We start from the raw sequence: 21,671 nt of genomic DNA on the forward strand, positions 1-21,671 counted from the left end.
GAAGTTATTCGGTTTCCCTTGATAATAGTTATTTTGGTTTCCATATTGTCTGTTTCTCTGATTGTCTCTGTCATAGTCATTACTATGGAAATGCGATCTTTCTCTGCAATTATTATTACTCTGCCAACGGTTGTCATACGGGTGGTGTCTGTTTTGATCACGATTTGCGTTGTAAGAATAGCATTGTCGTGTCCAGCTATTATTTCTGTCGTCACGGAATAGTGATGGATGTGACCTGTAGTTGTTGTTCTCCTGGTTTTGCGTCCTGTGATTGTCAGTGTCAACTTCCAATTCTTGTAAGAGTCCCTGAAAAGCTTCAATGTCGTCTTTGCAACGTCCTGCCAAAATAATAAGTCGTAAATGTTCAGGCAATTTGATTAAGCAAATGCGGATGAGTTCTGAGGGGCTGTATCTGTTTGACAGGTACTGATTCTTGTGCAACATGTCATCAAAATATTTGACAAAACTGGAGAATTCAGATTATTCAAAGTGTTTCATCACTACAATGATATGTATTACGCAATCTTGAGTAACTTGAGACAAGTATGCTGAGAGGAAGGCATGGTAAAATTCTCCTTCACTGTGACAATCTTGAATGGCAGAACGCATTCTTACAGCAGGATCATTCTCTAAGTAATCACACATAAATTCTAATCTGTGCTCTAATGACCAGTTGTGAGGAAAACAATGAAAGAACTGATGAAGCCACGCTTGTGGATGAATGTCGTTGCCAGAATTCTTAAATGTTTTGAATTTACGTGTAGTAATAAACAGATTATAGTCAAAATTATCATGTCGTCGAGTCGCATATCGGTCATTGTTACGTCGTGTCGGCGGTTCCATCTCAAAATTCGGTGCACCTTGTCAATTTCTTTCATAATTTGCGAAGTGCCCTGTGTTATTATTTTGCGGCTTTCTCGTATTTCTAAGTCCCTCTTCCCGTATTGGAGCGCGAGTGTCCTCTGAAATATGTAATTCTTCTGTTACTTGTGCCAACTGATCTTGTACTTCCCGGATTTCTCATTTGTGTTGCGTATTAATTTGATTCTGATTTTGTTTGAATTTCCTAATTGGTTCGTACTCTTCTATGTCATTCAGATTATCATCTACCTTCGTAGACAAATAAATTAGCTGATCCGAAAGTTCGACTACTTTCTCTGATAATGAACTGATTTCCTCCTTGTGCTCTTTTTGAACCAAGTTTCAGAGTATTTACTGTGTCTTTTAAATTTTCCTGAGTTTTTGCAAGTTGCGTAATCGAATCGGTAGATGCAACAGAGTCAACTTTAGCTTCCAAGGTGTTGTGGTTTTTATGAACCATAGTTTGCAGTTCTTTTTGGCTGCTTCGTGATTCTGTAATGCATTTTCATGCCTCGAAAAATAGGTTGAAAATGCTCACAGCATTTGTGTTTTTACGTCATTTCAAACTTTCTGACATTTCGATTCGATTTTAAGTAACTCACCAGTTAAACCTTCACGTGTTTGTTGAATTTTCTTCCATTTGTTGCTGTGATTCTTTGTGATTTAGCTCCATTTGTTTTTGATTTTGTTTCATTTGTTACATTAATTGCAATAATAATGTATTAGTGTCTGTAACATGTTCCTTTGTGCCTATAGGCAGTGCATTTGCACCGGCAGCTTTCGTACACTGAAAAGCAGAAAATGTGTCTTGACTTAATTGAGAAAAAGGTGAGGACGCAGAACCTGAATCTACGGTATTGGCAATATTGTGTCCTGTCATTTCGGGTTCCTGGGGCGAGCTGTTGCCGACCGATCGATCGAGAATACTACCCTGATCACTAGCTGTTTCACTGTCTACACGATTATTTATTGCCTGGTCCATTTCCATATGCACAATTACCAAATTAATATTCTGAATATTTCTTGATTCTTCATACGGTGTCACTAACACACTCCTCTCGTCTTCACTGTCATATCTCAGTTTACTATGGAGCCTAATATTACGTTTTTCACACGCCAAAATTGTCAAAATCTTTCACACAATAACACAGAAAAGCGCAATTTGAAGAGTAAAATAAGAAAACACATTAACATAGCACTGAAAATAATATCTAATTAATTGGAAGCGCGGCTGCGAAATAATGGTACAAATCTACATGCATGCCACAACTGTTTTACAGTACAACAATGAAAAACTACGACTACAAAGGAGATTCTCTCCACAATTACGCGCTAGCAATAAACAATACCTACACTAATTACACAAACTACAAGAAAAAAATCAGATGATTCCAGTGAGGTATCCTCGGCTAAGGGTCGTCATATGAAAAGTCTACTTAGAAAAATTGTGAATTACTGTGCAGGTAAACTTCTACATTATTTGATTTTCTAACAGCTGAGCAAAACTGAACGTACTCAGACATTTCTCTCTTTACTTATTCTGATCATCACTACACTAATACACAATATTTTTAGCGCAACTCAATCTGACTTTCAATAATCCCTACAAAAGAATGGCCCTGACTAACAATAACCTATACCTTTCATGAATCACTTACCTCACAAAAATCTTCGTCACTCGAACTACTGAAATACAGCGAGCGCCAATACTGCCAGCTAAATAAAAGATTCTAACTACTAAAGGCACTAACTGCTGATAGGTGTAGTTAGCATATGAAAGATTTTGATAGAGAACAAACAATGTATTTACCTTAATAGCGTTCAAAAGTCATGATTTTGTTACATCCAATTAAACAAATTTCCTTTTTCTGACGGACACACGTTCAGATCCTTTGATAAAGGATAAACAATTTATTTACCTTAATAATGTTCAAAAGTTATACACACACACAGACACAGATATATATATATATATATATATATATATATATATATATATATCAGTTCATGACATCGATCTTTACAAATTTCCTTTTCTGGCAGACACACGTCCAGATTGTCAGCTCAAAACTCTAGCATCTCTCTCTCCACATCCACACCACCGCTGGCGGCTCACCTCCAACTGTAGAACGCTACGTGTTGTCCACATCCAATTGCCCAACACTTCACAACCGAATATGCCAACAATGAGTCCAGCCAGCCACAGACTGCACGCAGCACAGTCAGTGATTTTCATACAGAGCGTTAAGTGGCGTTACCAACATAAAAACCTAAACAGCCCACTTACAAGGTTATTCCAGTCGGTGTTCTCCCTCATGGTGCAACGATCAACTTTGAAGTTATTGTGCTACCCGCTGGAAATTGAAGGAATGAGTTCAACATTTCGTCGCCACAAATATGCAAACGAACTCTTTCTCCATGATAATGCAAGGCCTTACACAATTCCGTGCAGAGCCCACGTAGCGTCATTGGACTGTTCTTCCTCAGCCACACCACAGCTCTGATCTAGCACATTGCTACTTCCATGTGTATGGTCCAATTAAGGATGCACTCCGCAGGAAGCAGCACATAGATGGTGGAGAGGCTAGTGATGCAGCAAAATGTTGACTCTGACATCAACCAGTAGAATGATACCACGCTGGCATACAGGAGCTCCTAGGAATGTGGCATATGACAATCGCTTTGAACACAGATGATAGTGAAAAATAGTTTTGTAGCCAAAAGAGTACAGAACAATATGGTGTATTGTAGTCCTGAATAAAACCAATTTGTTCTCTGAGAAAATTATGTTGCATTACATACTGAAGGCCCCCCGTATTAGTCTCAGATTCATATTGTTACCTCATATTAAAAGCAGTTATCTCTATTCTGATACGGTTTTTGATCGATAATGTCACATCCACCCAACTGTGTACCTGACGTGGGAGCACAAGACAAGCATAGATTAGGAAGTAGGAAGATCTCAAATTTGAATGGTCCATTATAAATCTACTTAATCTTTGAAATCTCATTGTCATTTCTCATGAGTTTTAATAAGTACTTAATCCCCTGTTTCAATCTTGTAGTCTGTGTCTCTGTTAAGAATTATCATGAGTAGGTAGGCAAAGCCCTGGTCTATGGAGCTGTGCTCTATTTTATGAATGTTCATGACCCACTTTTCAATTTGTAAACACAATCTGACCACAATTGATGAAATAAATTTATCATATTACACACGCTTACGTAAATCTGCGCAAAAGAAAAGAAGAATAAACATATCTTATATAAAAGAACATCAAATATTAGGTAATCACTCAATAAACAGCACTAAAATTATGTCGTCTGAATACATTGAGCTTGCAGCCAAATACAAGGCAATGAGGATGGTTCCTCCTTACTGTACTTATGGAACTTGGATTCAAAACTATCTATTAAAATAATGCATCAACAAACCAACAGAGTCATAATATAGCGCAATACAAATCTACACATACTACTGGAAATAGAAGAAGGCATCACCGAATTCTCATAATTTAGTCTGCAAACAGAGCTTCAAAGCCAAAATAATATTTAATAGTGTTGGATGTACAATATATGTGCCATAAAAATAGTAATAATATTGTGTAATTATAATACCATTAATAAAGTAATTAACAGTGGTGTTAGATTTACACCGAAGAGCCAGAGCAACTGGTACACCTGCCTAATATAGTGTAAGGGCCCTCCGAGCACTCAGGAGTGCTGCAACACGACGTGATATGGACTCGGCTAATGTCTGAAGCAGTGCTGGAAGGAACTGACATCAGCTATTCTGCAGCCCTGTCCATAAATCTGTAAGAGTACGAGGGGGTGGTGATCTCTTCTGAACAGCACGTTGCAAGGCATCCCAAATATGCTCAATAATGTTCATTTCTAAGAATTTTGGTGGCCAGAGGAAGTGTTTAAACACAGAAGAGTGTTACTAGAGCGACTTTATAGTAATTCTGGACGTGTCGGGCGTCGCATTGTCCTGCTGGAATTGCCCAAGTCCGTTGGAATCCACAATGGACATGAATGGATGTTGGTGCGAGAGAAGATGCTTACGTAAGTGTCATCTGTTAAAGCCCCGTCTAGACGTATCAGGGGTCCCATGTCATTCCACCCGCACACGCCCCACACCATTACAGAACTTTCACCAGCTTGAACTGTCCCCTGCTGACATGTAGGTCCCATGGATTCATGAGGTTGTCTCCATACTCGTATACGTCCATCCGATCGATACAGCTTGAAATGAGACTCGTCCGACCAGGCAACATGTTTCCAGGGATCAACAATCCAATGTCGGTGTTGACTGGCCCAGGCTTTGTGTCTTGAAGTCATCAAGAGTACACGAATGGATCTTTGGTTCAGAAAGCCTATATTGATGATGTTCCATCGAATGTTTGTCTCGCTGACACTTGTTAATGACCCAGCATTAAAATCTGCAGCAATTTGCTGAAGGGTAACACTTCTGCCACGTTGAATGGTTCTTTTCTGTCTTCGTTGGTCCGGTTCTTGCACGATGTTTTTCCGGCCGTAGCGATGTCGGAGATCTGCATTTTTACCAGATTCCTAACATTCACGGTATACTCGATAAAAGGTCGTATGGGAAAATCCTCACTTCATCTCTACCTCGGAGATGCTGTGCCCCATCGCTCGTGCGCCGTCTATAACACCACGTTCAAACCCACTTAAATCTTGATACTCTCCCATTGTAGCAGCAGTAACCGATCTAACAACTATGCCAAACGCTTGTCTTATATAGGCGTTGCCGACCGCAGCGCCGTATACTTACTGTTTACGTAACTCTGTACTGGAATACACATGCCTATACCATTTTCTTGGGGCTTCAGTGTATTAAAAATGTATTAAACACATTCTTCATAACATAACGTTCCTATCGAATGCGAATAAAGAAATGCACAGCAACAAAAGGAGATAGCTGGTTAAAGTGGCCGGTTAGGGTATTCCTGTTTTTTGAGCTGAGTAGTAATAGATGCAAATTCATAGAAATTAGTGACTATAATCTGTATCTACTGAATTATAATTTAGACTAGATTAATCACCTTAGGATCAATTTCCACAAGTGGCAGTATGACCACTCAGCTTTAAACAAAACAAAAAAAGAGAGGACTGGGTAAACACTGTTTTAACAAAGAACTAAATATATTTTATCGTGAAAAATGATTCGAATTAACTTTTCACAAATAAAAGTCAAGCAGTGTTCCTCCACTCCCGTACAGATTTCGTGAGCCCAGAAGGAGCACATATGCAATCTCTGCTTTCATCATTGCCGTCAAAAAAATTCTTGTAGGACTGGGTTCGGTTACCTACTCCTCGCAATTTTCTTTTTACTGACTTTCTTCTCTTCGACTGCTTGCCGTTTTACCCTCTTTTCATTGTCTTTTTCTTCTCTTCCTTTATTTGCCCTTCTCTGACAGTGTTCCAAGGACTTCCTCTAAGTATTACGACAAAACCCTTCTTTCGGTCGCTACTAGAAAGTGGCGAGAACCCACTGCCGAGATGGTCACTTCGCCAGCACTTTACACAAGTGCTGTACACCGTCTAATAGAATGAGCGAACCTTCAATAACTGAAGTAGGATTCTGGAGGCCAGATATGATACATTCAACACAATTTCGTTAAAAAGACGTAAGTGACATTCTCTCTCGATCACAGAACAAATTTCGTTAAAAAGACGTAAGTGACATTCTCTCTCGATCACAGAACACAACGTATCTGTCATCATTAAAAATAAAGTCCGTGAAAGCTATCATAACTCCGAGGAGCAACACAGCAGACATGCTAGGGTCCATAGGGTGACTGGACCTTTCACGGAGAATAAACTGAGGCACTTCCCGCACGATGCCAGCAATTCATAGCTCCCGTATCTCCAGTGTGCACTGTTGGACACAATAAACAGAATGCTAAGTTTCTTTTGCTGAATCATTGCTTACTCTTCTGTGTCCAAAGTTAGGAATGCAAAACTTAGTTGCAATTGCACTTAACTCGTACAATTATGTGTTAGCGACTGTTGTGTTAAACATTGCGTTTCCAACTCCATTCTGGGGCTTAAGGATTCATACTTAATGCATAGCGTAAAAGTTCCGGCCTTTTCCTCTTACTGCTCACGAGAGTAGTTCACTTGTAATCAGAACACATGACTTACTCAGTACTCCTCAGATCATTCACACTCAGACCAGGAGAGATCGTGTGATGGCTCTTTCTGAAGTCTGTGTCAAAGAAATACACATGATTGGATAGTAGGTTTCTGAATCATTCGTCGGTAAGAGGCGATGGCAGTGGTAAAAGGACGCAGTTAACATTCCACTTACCACAATACTGTCACAACCTGTCTGTACACTGTGCTGTTTGCAAGGAGTATATGACGTATTAATACCCTATAGGTTTGCACCAATGTGTAGTACAACTCTTCAATTGAGTTGTTGTTTCTCCAAACAACGAGTTCCAAAGGTGGTTTGTTGACCCCCGCTACATTCTGAACCCTGTTGCTTGAAGTCAGTAGAGATGACAGTACAGAGTGGTAGCTTTTTTTCTATCCCGTAACAAGGAATGGAAGGGTTAGTGGAGATAGTTTGGCTGCTCACTGATGTTGTCAATGCAGCATTGACTGGGACAGATAGTCAAGTTTCATTGTCGCTTAGATATCCCCTGTGACAACCTGTGATGGCTAAAAGTAGTCAACACATTGTTGCCTAGAGCAGTTAACTTTAGTTTCAGCATGTTTCACTTCATTCAGGTACTTATGGCACACTCCTCAAACTGTGACATGTGAAAGACCTGTTTCCTGCACAGCTTCTGAAATAGGTTCCCCAGTACACTCACAATCTAGTGGCGATTAAGTATGGTGACTTCATGCACCTAATCTTGTAAACTAGTATAATAAAATCTAATCAGGCACCGAACTATTCCATTCACCATGGTGAGACAAGCGCTTTATCTCCTTTACAGCGGCTATCTATAATTGAATTCTAAATTACCTTCTGTCGCTTTCATTCATAGTTTGAACTCAAGAACAGAGTAGTTTCATAAGTCGATAATATCCATTCTTGGAAAGAGCTTAACCGTGTTGTAGATGTCTTATACAAGTCTTTACTAACTGTTGTGTCATTGCTGAGCTAAAAAGGTGTGTTTGACAAGCACATTATTACGTTCTCAGGATATGCCATCTCTGTAAAAGGAATTTAGCCTGGCCCACATAAAATTAGGGCGATCGAAAACTTTACTCACAACATAAATATGACAAGTCATACACTTTACCTGGAATCTGAAAATTTTATAAGACATTTAGGAACACAGGTAATGTCAACTCTAGATTGTATGAATCAACTAATAAAAACGTGTCATCATACTGGAATGAATAAGTGCCAAGTGAATTTCAAAATGTAGAGAATTCTTTACTTTCTGCTCCATTCCTATCCCATCCTGTTTTATCTGAGTATTTTTTTTATTTAGTAGTAGTAGTAGTAGTAGAAGTAGAAGTAGCTTTATTCATCTGTAGATACATTTTTACCAGGATATAGGACATGCCAAAGTATTCACAAGTTTAGAGAAATTTAAAATAAGCTAATTCGTATACACATATATTTACAGACTTCTAGTTAGACATAATCATTAGATTTATTCCTGGAATACAATACTTTTTTTACAAATAACTTATAAAATAGTGTAATGCCACACCGTTCACTCATATCTCACTATCAGTCACTGCTAACACTAAACACTCATTAGTTTCAGAACACTTCACTCACTACACACACTCACACACACACACACACACACTCACACACTGGTCTTCCCTGGGCCATTATCTGCACCACAACTTCCCATTTGCTTTCCTGACAAACTGAGTCAGCATCCCTCAATAATGAGTGAGATGTTGAGCTCAGAAAGAGGAAGAGGTGTTAGTATTGTGCTATACATAGCTTGGGGGTAAGTATTTCTAGAAAGAAAAAAGCAGGAAAAAACATAAAGTGAAGGTGTTATGTGGAATGTTGGATGTTTTATAATCATTATTATTGTTACTTATTTATACAACATTGTTTATCAAACCCTTACTCTGTTTTATCTAAGTAATCCTTCAGTCTATAAAAAGTATTGCATAACAGATAATTTTTCTATGCCTTTTTAAATAAGTGCATTTTTGCAATTTCCTTAATCTCTTTTGGTAATTTATTGTACAGTTTTATTCCTTGGTAGAAAATGCTGTTTTGAGTTTTATGTTTATTTTTTTCTTGGTAAATGTAAGTTGAGTCTATCCCTTGTTGCATAATCATGGACAGAGCTGTTTGTGTAGTAATTACCAACGTTATTTTTGATCTCTTACTGACTCGTAAATGCATTCACACAGAGCAGTTAAAATCCCTAGTATTTTGAACAGATCTTTACAATGCGCTCAACTAATACTTTTGGTCATTATTCTTATGGCTCTTTTCTGGAGTTTTTAAAAATTGTATTCATATTTTGTGCGTTTGTTTCCCAAAAAAGAATGCCATAGCTACGAATTGAGTGTACATACGAATAATATGTAACCAAAAGACACTGCGTGCTACACACTGATGATAAGATTCTAAGGACATAGCATGCTGAGGACATTCTGTTTGCAAGTAACTTTGTGTGTTCACGCCACTTCAACTGAGAATCAATATTCATTTCTAGATATTTTCCATTCGTTACACAGTCTATAGAAGTGCCATCACCATTTAATTTAACATTGTCATTTTTTCTCTTCAAACTGAAATTCATGGCATTAGTTGTCTTTATGTTCGATGTCACTTTATTGCTTATTGACCAATCATAAATTTCCTTGAAAGTTTCATTTGCTTCCTCGGCAAGGAGTTCTCTTGTTTTCTCAGTGACTATAATATTGCTGTCATCAGCGAAGAGAATTTTTTCACCATGAGTAATACTAATGGGAAAGTCATTGATGTATATCAGGAATAGTATTGGTCCTAATATGCTACCTTTCGGAACCCATATATTGATGTATTTTGGCTCTGATAAGTGTTTTACTAAATGTTTCGATCTATTTGAAGTATGAGTTATCTCTACTCTTTGTAACCCATCTGCTAGGTATGATCGAAACCAGCCAATAGCTACCCCTCTTAATCCTAATACTTCTAATTTATTTAATAGAATCTTATGGTAGACTGTATCAAACGCCTTAGAAAGATCCAAAAATATGCCTGTGACACACTCATCTTTATCAAGAGCATCAAGTACACCTCTTGTCAATTCTACCGTGGCTGACTCCGTATTTTTGCCACTTTGGAGACGAAGGTGTGGTTTGCATAAAAGATAGTATTTATTCAAGTAATTCATTAATCTGTCTTTCATAATTGCTTCTATTTTTTTTTAGAATATTGACAGCAGGGAAATTGGCTGGTAATTTTCTATGTCTTCTGCATTACCTTTCTAAAGCAAAGGTACAGGTATTGCCTGTTTTAACTGCTCTTGAAATGTTCCTAATGTGAAGGATTCATTTATTATATTTGCTAAGGGGCCTTGTATAATCCCTATGCAGTGTTTCAGTACACACATTGGTACTTCATCTAAGCCTACTGACTTTTTATTTTTTAGTTTTTGAACAGTTTTATTGACTTCATTCTTTGTGGTTGGAAGTAACATCATTGTAGTTAGTGCAACATTATTTACAGATGTTATATTTGTTTTGGGGAATTTTTGCTGTAACTTCTCTGCAATACTTGAAAAGTGCTCTTTTACATCGTTTTGCTAATTGTTGTGGACCATTTATTACCTTATCCCCCTCTCTTAGCAGTATGTTATTCTGCGATTTTTTGCCTCTCCCTGTTTCCTTTTTTATAACACCCCAGATTGCTTTGCCTTTATTCCTTTCAATATATGTTATTTTGTCATTAAATGACTTTTTTGCAGCATTTCCATGGACAGTTCCTAGACTGGTATTGGTACAGAACTGTTTCAAGAATTTGAAGAACTCGGTGCTATCCTCCGTAAAGCAATTCTTCTTGTCGGCAGGATGTTGTCGAAATATGAACGAAACTGTTCCACTCCAGAATGGAAACTCTGGTAATCGTGTGGGTTTGCACTAAATCTAGCTTTTCCCTATCTGGTCAAATTACAATGATCATCACACACTATTACTTTGATGTCTGCAAAGTTAACGAATCGTCTGATCACATACGTGTCATGTGACACACTTAACGATTTCGTTACTGTGCTGGCAATATCGCTTGCTGTCCAACCCTGATGTGTGTACTGTACATAATCATCACTGTTTATGAAACTGTCAAAAGACAGTTTTAGCTCAATTTTAACATCCAAAAAGTCAGTTTCTTCTGGTTTCCTTTAGTGCTTTGCAGGGTATCCCTCAAATCTATCACAATCCCATGTCTTTTTCTAACTCTTTCCTTTTCTGTTTTACTTTCACTGCAAGTCTTTTGTGAAGTTAGATCTCCAGATCAGTTTCCTCTTTATGAAAAAGTTCAGAAGATGCCTTACTTCTTTTATTCTTTTGAAAACCTCATATTCGTTTACCTGTTTTGAAATTTAGTTCATTCTGTTCTTCCCACAATCCAGATTTCAAAGCTTCCAAAGCAATTACTGTCCTTCATTAACATTGCTATGCTGAATGCAACTACACTAAAAATATCTCAGTCTACAGATCTCTTTCTTACATCAGTTCATGTTGCCCTTATTGTCAATAATCTTTAAAGTTTTATAAATATGTACTTTGAAATGCGCTCTTTCTTATTTGTTTTGTACAACTTTCTGCTGTAATAATCATACCTCTCAGTAAATGAAGTACTTGATTCGTTCATATTTCTAATATTTAGTGCATTATTTGCTATAATTGGTGGTTTTGCTACTTTCATCAGATTCGTTTTGGGACTGTTGATAAGGAAGTAGTATCTTACCGATGTTTTTTCTTATTGCACCAACCATTTCCTGAAAACCTTCTTCATTGTATTAATTGAGCACATAAACTACTTTAACTACCTCTTCTCCAGCTCTTATTCATTCTATGTTATTGAAGGCTTCATCTACAAGTCTGTCACTACGAATATGGCTGGAGAATACGACAACATTGTCTCAGATCTTTTGTAATATTTATTATACCCACTTCTTCCTCCTGCACTCTCGCCGTTGCTCTTTGGCCTAGGTGAAGTTCCATTAGCGTCTTCCAGCTTTCAAGTCTTGTTCTACTTCTTTCAAAATTTTGAGTAGTGTGTCTATTTTACTTCAGATAAAGCTTTCTCACAGACTAAAAGCAAAACACAATCATCTTGGAACTGATTTTCATCGTTGTTACCATGAACGTCCAGAGCAATCAAATGGCCTCTCTTTCTGCCTTCCCTTTCTGAACCCAAAATGATCCTCTGACAAGGTTTTGTTTTCCATTCGCCCCAGTGTTATGCCTCATATCAGCAAATCTCGTATGATATCTTGCACTCTTTTGCATTTGGCTTCTTTGGTATAGGCAGAATGGCTCCTAAGTCACATTCCTGGAGATCAAATTTCGTTGGTGAGTAATTTTAGTGTTTGTGGTGTACAATGTTCTAAAACATTCAGTATATCAGTCCCCAGTGCCATTATTTTCCTAACATCTGCTGCGGCATTCTTAACTTTTAACTTTGTAATTCTTCTAATTTATTACACCCGTCCATGTACGTTCGGGTCTTATATATTTCTTCTATATAATGACTCCAAACCTTTTTCATTGTCAATGAGTCTTAGCCTACCATACTTTCCAGCCGGTAACTTTCGTGCTTACTTCATTGATTTTCTTTAGTTTCTTTCTCTGGCAAATTTCTAGCTTGTTTTTGTATTTATTCTGTCGTTCCAATTCTTCTGCAAACCCTAACAGGGGACAAGTAGCTTCTATCCAGAATCCGTGTTAAAAAAATTTCGAAGCACACTACCTTAGTGTTTAAAGAATTCTGTCGCACAGAGGGAACTTCTACTTAGTGGAAAGTCACGGTCAACTTCAGCTACAGAGAAACGAGAAGTGGAACTACTAATTCGTACGAAATAAAATGTTTGTTGCAGTACAATATGAAGGCCATATTCCTAATGCACATTCTACCCACCTCCTGAGCAGACCGAGGACCTTCGATGTTTCGTTCTTTAAATGGGAACACGTACTATACTTTGTACGGCGAAAGAAGACGTTGTTACCAGATACTGATTATGAAACGTTAATCTTCTATAGGGCTGTAGCAAGACTGAGGTGTTTTCATAGAGGCGTACACAAAATAATATTATGTTGTTAACTGTAATTCGTGAAACACCTACCCCAAAACTGCTTTGACTGCCAGGACTCTTATTTCGCCATAAGGATATAAGCAAAAAAGTGATGCATCGCCGTCGAGTATTGGTGTCTACTGTATTACGTCACAGCAGAGACGTCATCAGATCTCGTCGAGATCGTTAGGAGATGGAAAGGTAATAGTAGAGGTGAATGAAACACAAATTTTTAGGGGGAACCTAGTTTATTTTTCGTTGGTTACAGTCAGGGGAGAAGGGTCTCTAGTGGAGCTGTTTCTTGCTGCGGGAAGCGGCCAGCACATCCTCGAGGACGGACAGGACGCTGTCGAAGGTCTCCTCACTGGTTGGGATGATCTGGTCAGCGGGCAGAATGAAGCCGTAAAGGCCAGTGTCCCTCAGCTCCCACACGAACGAGTAGCGCAGGCCCAGCGCACCCATCGACCAGTCGATGCTAGTGCCAGCCGCCGGGTCTGACAACCAGAGAGAGACAATCAGACATCTGCCCTTCTGCCCTTCTACTCAGTGGTCGGCAGTCCATCGTTTCTGCACTGAGCGTCTTGTAGATAATCACAAGGCATTCATATGGTATCCCATAAAGACTATGAACAGAAACTCAATTCAAGTAAAAACAATACCACAAGCAATAAATTTTATTCCAAAGTCATTGATGAAGTTCTAAGTAAAAACATGAAGAAGCAAGTCAGAACCCTATTGCACCCAGTGAACGACATGGACAGACCGAAAAGGAAACAGTGCAGTTTACCTTTTGTGGGAAAAATGTCAAAGAGGAGACGCACAAACACATAAATCAAAAACTTAGAAAGTAATCCGAAAGAATTAGCAAATTATGTGAATACCTACTTTAGCAGCATTGCAACGAACTTACAGAAAATTTTCCAAAAGACGCTAATCAACCAATACAGAAGCATATAGCAAACTCAGTGGTATTGCTTCCAACTACTGAGGAGGAAGTACGCAATGTTGTAGGACAATTAAAGAACAAAAACTCGGCAGGTTTAGATGAAATCCCAATGTGTGTGCTGAAAAAATGCATAAACTGTATAAAAGCTCTACTAACAGAAATCATAAATGAATACGTCAAAACTGGTTGCTTCCCTGTCTGAAGCATGCCAAAATTTTACCAGTTCACAAGAAAGGTGATGTAGAAAACGTTGAGAACTACAGACCAATAGCCCTATTGTCATGCTTTTCCAAAGTGATAGAAACAACAATGAAAAATAGGCTTTTGAGCTATCTAAGTAAATTCAACCTCCTCTGCAGTGACCAGCATGGTTTCAGGCCTGGTAGAGATACAGAATCTGCAATAGTACAATTTACAAAAGGAGTTTTGGAAGCACTAGATGAGAATAGCTATGTAACTGGCCTTTTACTAGACCTGTCTAAGGCATTTGATACAGTTGACCAGAAGCTGTTGCATAAATTAGAGGCACTAGGAGTAAGGGGGGTGGTTCCCAAATGGTTTCGTTCATATCCAGAAAACAGAGTACAGTCAGTAGAGATATCACATGTGTCCAGTGGATCAAAGTACATTGAGAAACATATATCTGATCCACAATATATCAATATTGTGGTCCCTCAAGGAAGTGTACTAGGCCCTGTATTATTTCTGGTGTTTATAAATGACTTCCCGCAACATATCAGGCATGGAGAGAAGATATTGTTTGCGGGTGACAGCAACATAGTAATCACCAGTAAGACATCAGCACAAAAGTTGGGAAATTCTACTGAAGTGCTGAGGGATGTTCACAAATGGTCTCAGGAAAACAAAGTAATTCTCAACGTAAAGAAAACAAATACAATATGCTTTAGAATGAACAGAAAACAGAGTTCCTTAAATTTAAAATAGATAACATTTGCATAGATGATTTACCCACAACAAAATTCTTAGGGTTGCACATTGACAGCCAAATGAAGTGGACTGAACGTGCTATGAAACTCTCGAAAAAGATATCCATAACATGTTATGCACTTGTCCTTGTATCTGCATGCAGTAGTGAATGTTTGAGAAGTGTATCCTTTAGTTATGTTCATTCAGTAATCAGTTATGGTATTATTTTCTGGGGAAACAGTGCTCAGAATTTACAAACAGTATTTAAAATACAAAAGAGAGCAGTAAGATTTATAACAAAAAGCAGTAACGGGCCCACTGCAGGGAAGTTTTCAAAATGTTAGAAATTCTAACTGTTCCTTGTGAATTTATATTCCAAGCCGTAGTGTACATCAAGATAAATATAGAAAATTATAGCACGAATAGCAGTTTTCATAACTATAGTACAAGAACAAGTCACTGTCTTCACCTAGACAGGAAGAATAAGCAGAAGACTCAAAATAGCTTCTTGTATGAAGGTGTAAAACTGTATAATAAACTACTGCAGAAAATAAACAGATAACATGTACCGCTTCTGAAGAATCTTAAATTGTCTTTGCAGGAACACTGCTTTTACACTATAAGTGACTTCCTTAGTACAAAATGATTGTAAATAGCTTTTGTTTCACAATATTTTGATAAGGAGCAAAAATGATTGTAAATAACTTATACATCACAATGTTTAGCTACAGGTAACAACAAACTGTATAAATATGTAAATGTACGCAACTGAAAACATCCATACATTTTAAAATGTCCACGGATGGCTAAATAAATAAATGTAAATAAATAAATAAACAACCTAAGCAGTATTTTAAAATAATAGGGTTTCTCAGTACTTTCCTACGTCCCACAGACAGTAGGAAAGATGCCTATTCAATTGAAATCATAAAGAACCAGACATCGTGGAAGGCAGTGCTTGTAAGATCATCAGCAGAGAGTATCAGTGTCGCTGTATTGGACAGAGTGGAAGGTCAGTCTGCTCTTGGCTCAGAAAACGCCACAGAATTTGGAGATTAAAGAATACAGATTCAGCCTTTGACAAACATTGCGTGAATGAAATCCACACACACACACACACACACAATACATTTAGAAGTCCTACATATAGAAAGAAATAGTGTGAAGCTCACGCAATTACATATTCTAGCGTTACGAAATACGTAAACTGAATGAATAAACTCAATTGTTTTTCACCATTCGTAGACAACATTGCAACTCCTACATAGAAGAAGAAGCTTGGTGCCTTCATTCACAAATCAAAAATTTGCTTTTATGTACATAGCTCTACTCTAATGGATTTTTAGTCATAATTTTTGTAAATGCTATCCGAATGAATTATGTAAATGCTGTTTTAAGGATTTTTTTTTAAATCCACATGTAATTTGTCAAAATTGTCAACAGACGTAACTTTTGCACTTCAAGTTATGAATCGAGAGATTTAAAAAGACGACGTGTATATCTTATCTTGGTTCTCATACTCGGGATCAGTTACGTGCTAGAAAAGAACCTTATAACCCTAAAACTAGATCGTATAGTAATAATAAAATTTGTGAAACAAGGCTAAAAATTTATTACGTTTAGCTAATGCACTGATGAGGGAAAACGTTATGACCACCTGCTTAATAGCTTGTTTGTCCGTCTTTGGAACGAAATACATCATTGATTCTGCGTATCAGGGATCCGACAGTTTGTTGGTAGCTGTGTGGAGGTACGTAGTATTAGATGTCTAAGCACAAGTTACGTAATTTGCGTAAATAACGGGCCGCTCATTTGCTTACGAGCTGATAGCATCCGGTAGCGACCCAGGTGATTTCGATAGGATTTACATCAGGCGAATTTGGTCGCCAACACATCAACTCGCGTTCACTACGATGCTCCTCAAACCACTGTTGCACGGTTCTGGCTCCGAGACACGGACAATTATACCGCAGAAAGTTGACATCGCCGTCGGGGGAGAATCAACCATGAATGAACGCATATGGTTCGCAACTGTCAGCTTGTCTTCAATTACTACCATACGTCCCAAGCAGGCACAGAAGAACGTCTCCCACAGCCCCACAGGATAATACTGCTCCCACTAGCCTGCGTTAATGCCGTGGTGTACGTTTCGAGCCACCGGTCACCACGATGGCGGGCTTTGTGGAGACGACCAGTGACCTAGTGTAGCAAAAATGTGATTCACGCGAAGAGCCGTCGCGTTTCCATTGATCGACGGTCGAAACGTGATTGTCCCAGGCCCACTGCAATTGTAATTGACGATGTCATAGAGTCAACGTGTGAACACGTAGGGATGGTCTACTGCGGAGCTCCATCTTCAGTGGTGTACCATTAACAGTGTGCTATTGGGCAGAGATAGGGCAAATCACCATCTATCCCACTTTACAGATCAGGCAAGCCTCCTAACCCACGTTGACGTTCAACCATTTATAGCCTAGTGGTAGTTTCATTGTCCTTCTGCCTCTTTTCCCAGATGCTCACGACAGTACCTCGTGAGTATTTGACTAGCTTCGCTGTTTTAGAGATTCTCGATAACAGGCTCCGCGTGATAATAATGTGCCATATGTTAAAGTCGCTTATCTCAATGGATTTTGTCATTTGTAGAACATATCGTCACTAGCGCAATGCCCCATCAGTGTCTCCTCCTCTTACATACTTTTTTACCGCGTCGTGTGCCCGTTATGCTCAAAGCGGCATCCAGCGTCGAGGAGGACAATGGTCATAATGCTTTGGCTTATCACCGTCTAATATTTCACCAAAAAGCCACAGCTGAATCAATGAAGACGGATAAGAAAATTTAATATGTGCACAGTTGCTAACGTTACCTTTTAGGAAAACCTGCACAAATTTCGGCGTGTATCATCAGTGGTGAGGGCAGCAAACTCACACAGTAGACGGCCTGACACGTACACGTGGTCCGTTGTACTGACTCAGGTGGCGGCCGGCCTGTGTGGCGGAGTTGTGGCTGGAACCCCTGAGCACTGAGGGCAGTCCTGAGATGCGCGCACCGATTGCAGGCTGTTCGTTTGTCTGCCACCTCGGTGTTACGCACAGCGAACGGGGACCGCACGGACGTTATGGGGCAACGGGCGTCCGGGACAGGCTATAGAGCGCCCACATGGAAGCTGTGGATTCACCAGCAAACGTAGGAACCTTTCAGCTTGCCATTTTCTCGCTGGTGTGTACCTGGAGTACGACGCTCCGCGGACATTAAAATGATGCTCAACTAAGGACGCTACAGGAGGCTGTCTTCCACATCATGTTAATGTTGTACGTGGAATTTTTTGGCGTTGCCTACGGCTCGTGAGCTATTGTCTTGTTAAACTACGTGTGTCAGTTCGCTGGTCTCTCCCAGAAGTCTGGGGCCCTCTTATGACGTGTCAAGTCTCGTTCTCCTTCCAACCTGTTTGTTAAAATTAATATTAAGACTCAGCTGTCAAGTAATTGCGTCTGTAATCATGTGTTTAAGTGTTGTGAAGAACTTCCAAGCTTTAATGAGATTTCCAAGTGCCTGAGGTTAAGGTTGAACATACCAGTACGTTCTTTTCTAGAGTTGTATGTGTCCAAAAATAAATGGTTCAAATGGCTCTGAGCACTATGGGACTTAACATCTGAGGTCATCAGTCCCCTAAAACCTAGAACTACTTAAACCTAACTAACCTAAGGACATTACACACATCCATGTCCGAGGCAGGATTCGAAACTGCGACCGTAGTGGTCGCGCGGTCCCAGACTGAAGCGTCTAGAACCTCTCGGCCGCAAAGGCACGCCCGTATGTGAACATGTTAAGCATAGTGCACCAGTGGCATTTAAGTATGAAGGCACTCTAGTGTGTCCCAAGTGAATTGATGTACATGCCATTTATGCTCTTGTGTGAATATTCACTTCAAAGTGTTTGCTAAAACATTGGTCTCAATAATTTTGAGTTTTAATATTGGCCATTAGCACTCAGTTATCTTCTTTCCTGTATGATTATGCTTTGATAAGATAACATGTCTGTGTCTGTTTTTGTTATTTGTTGTTTTAATATAATGTGCATGAGAGATTACAGACATACGTTTTGAAGTCAGTTATAAGACTAAAGGTTCGTTGTCTTGCAGCTACATGTAATAAATATATTTCGACACCTAGACGCTTTTATCAACCAGCGTGAGTTCGCTATTGCAATGATGTGTGAAGTTCACTTTTGGTATCTATTAATAAATGATCTACATCTACATCTACATGATTCCTCTGCAATTCACATTTAAGTGCTTGGCAGAGGGTTCATCGAACCACAATCATACAATCTACCATTCCACTCCCGAACAGCGCTCGGGAAAAACGAACACCTAAATCTTTCTGTTCGAGCTCTGATTTCTCTTATTTTATTTTGGTGATCATTCCTACCTATGTAGGTTGGGCTCAGCAAAATATTTTCCCGAACAGCGCTCGGGAAAAACGAACACCTAAACCTTTCTGTTCGAGCTCTGATTTCTCTTATTTTATTTTGGTGATCATTCCTACCTATGTAGGTTGGGCTCAGCAAAATATTTTCGCATTCGGAAGAGAAAAGTGGTGACCGAAATTTCGCAAGTTGATCTAGCCGCGACGAAAAACGTCTTTGCTTTAATGACTTCCATCCCAACTCGCGTATCATATCTGCCACACTCTCTCCCCTATTACGTGATAATACAGAACGAGCTGCCCTTTTTTGCACCCTTCGATGTCCTCCGTCAATCCCACCTGGTAAGGATCCCACACCGCGCAGCAATATTCTAACAGAGGACGAACGAGTGTAGTGTAAGCTGTCTCTTTAGTGGACTTGTTGCATCTTCTAAGTGTCCTGCCAATGAAACGCAACCTATGGCTCGCCTTCCCCACGATATTATCTATGTGGTCTTTCCAACTGAAGTTGTTCGTAATTTTAACACCCAGGTACTTAGTTGAATTGACAGCCTTGAGAATTGTACTATTTATCGAGTAATCGAATTCCAACGGATTTCTTTTGGAACTCATGTCGATCACCTCACACTTTTCGTTACTTAGCGTCAACTGCCACCTGCCACACCATACAGCAGTCTTTTCTAAATCGCTTTGCAACTGATACTGGTCTTCGGATGACCTTACTAGACGGTAAATTACAGCATTATCTGCGAACAACTTAAGAGAACTGCTCAGATTGTCACCCAGGTCATTTATATAGATCAGGAACAGCAAAAGTCCCAGGACGCTTCCCTGGGGAACACCTGATATCACTTCAGTTTTATTCGATGATTTGCCGTCTATTACTACGAATTGCGACCTTCTTGACAGAAAATCACGAATACAGTCGCACAACTGAGACGATACCCCATAGGCCAGCAGCTTGATTAGAAGTCGCTTGTGAGGAACGGTGTCAAAAGCTTTCCGGATTTCTAGAAATACGAAATGAACTTGAGATCCCCTGACGATAGCGGCCATTACTTCGTGCGGATAAAGAGCTAGCTGTGTTGCACAAGAACGATGTTTTCTGAAACCATGCTGATTACGTATCAATAGATCGTTCCCTTCGAGGTGATTCATAATGTTTGAATACAGTATATGCTCCAAAACCCTACTGCAGACCGACGTCAATGATATAGGTCTGTAGTTTGATGGATTACTTCTACTACCCTTCTTAAACACTGGTGCGACCTGCGCAATTTTCCAATCTGTAGGTATAGATCTATCGGTGAGCGAGGGGTTGTATATGATTGCTAAGTAGGGAGCTATTGTATCAGCGTAATCTGAAAGGAACCTAATCGGTATACAATCTGGACCTGAAGACTTGTCCGTATCAAGCGGTTTGAGTTGCTTCGCAACCCCAGAGGTATCTACTTCTAAGAAACTCATGAAGTTAAATATGTTCAGTAAAAGCACCGGCATCTTCACTTTCCACTTCCATATTTCCTGTCGCTTCATCCCTACTATTCACACAAAGTGCCATATTTAAATTATGATGACTTCAGACCATGCGCTGATTTGGGATAACGTATGATGCAGAGCTTCATGTTAGGGTATATTTATTCCTGCCTAGGTATTTTTCTCACATGAAATCTGTTTCACCAGGGACAGAATGATCAAAAGTCGCAATAATCAGTCAGTCATTGACAACGGCCGCACTATGGTAATGAAGAGGCGTCAATATAGATTCACAGTGAACGTAGTAACGGAGTCAGTCAGTTGATCGGTTTCTGTTTCAATCCCATTTGACCATACCAGTGTACACTGTACGTATGAAAGAGAAAACTCCCTCCATATGTGTATCTGATTCCATCACGACGGAGGCCCTCCGAATTTGCGTATCTTACTCATGAGTACAAGAGTCAGAGGTTTACACTAAATTCTTTGGAAGTGCACATCTTTGCAGCACCATCTCCTCTATTTTTACTAGGCGAATTCTTTGCCGGAAAACTTAACCAGCTGTCAGTAAGAACGACTAAGTTTCTACTAGATTTCTATCCTAAGTGATAATTCCTTCCACTGACGACGATACCACTGGAAAAACTTTTTTTCCATTTATTCAGATTTTCTAGCACTACATCCTGTTGCACCTTTCACCACCTCATCTGCTGCAGGTTATTGCTATGTATCAACGTCCCACTGATAAAGGGAAGCCTGCTACAGGTCTACGGAATTCCTGTAACTACAGACTACAC

General features: G+C 39.3%; 1 protein-coding gene across 1 annotated transcript in view; it reads right to left on the bottom strand.

Annotated features, from left to right (window-relative positions):
* Nucleotides 1-13,338: 13,338 nt before the first annotated feature.
* Nucleotides 13,339-21,671, bottom strand: part of LOC126175156 (zinc carboxypeptidase-like) — a 61,935-nt gene continuing 53,602 nt past the window's right edge. Inside the window, exon 10 of the mRNA XM_049921733.1 lies at nt 13,339-13,594. Within this exon, the coding sequence (XP_049777690.1) occupies nt 13,386-13,594 (209 nt within the window). The 3' untranslated portion in view covers nt 13,339-13,385. The remainder of the gene's footprint in view (nt 13,595-21,671) is intronic.

Source organism: Schistocerca cancellata, chromosome 3 (genome assembly GCF_023864275.1).
Source record: "Schistocerca cancellata isolate TAMUIC-IGC-003103 chromosome 3, iqSchCanc2.1, whole genome shotgun sequence".
In the NCBI taxonomy this organism is placed as follows: Eukaryota; Metazoa; Arthropoda; class Insecta; order Orthoptera; family Acrididae; genus Schistocerca; species Schistocerca cancellata.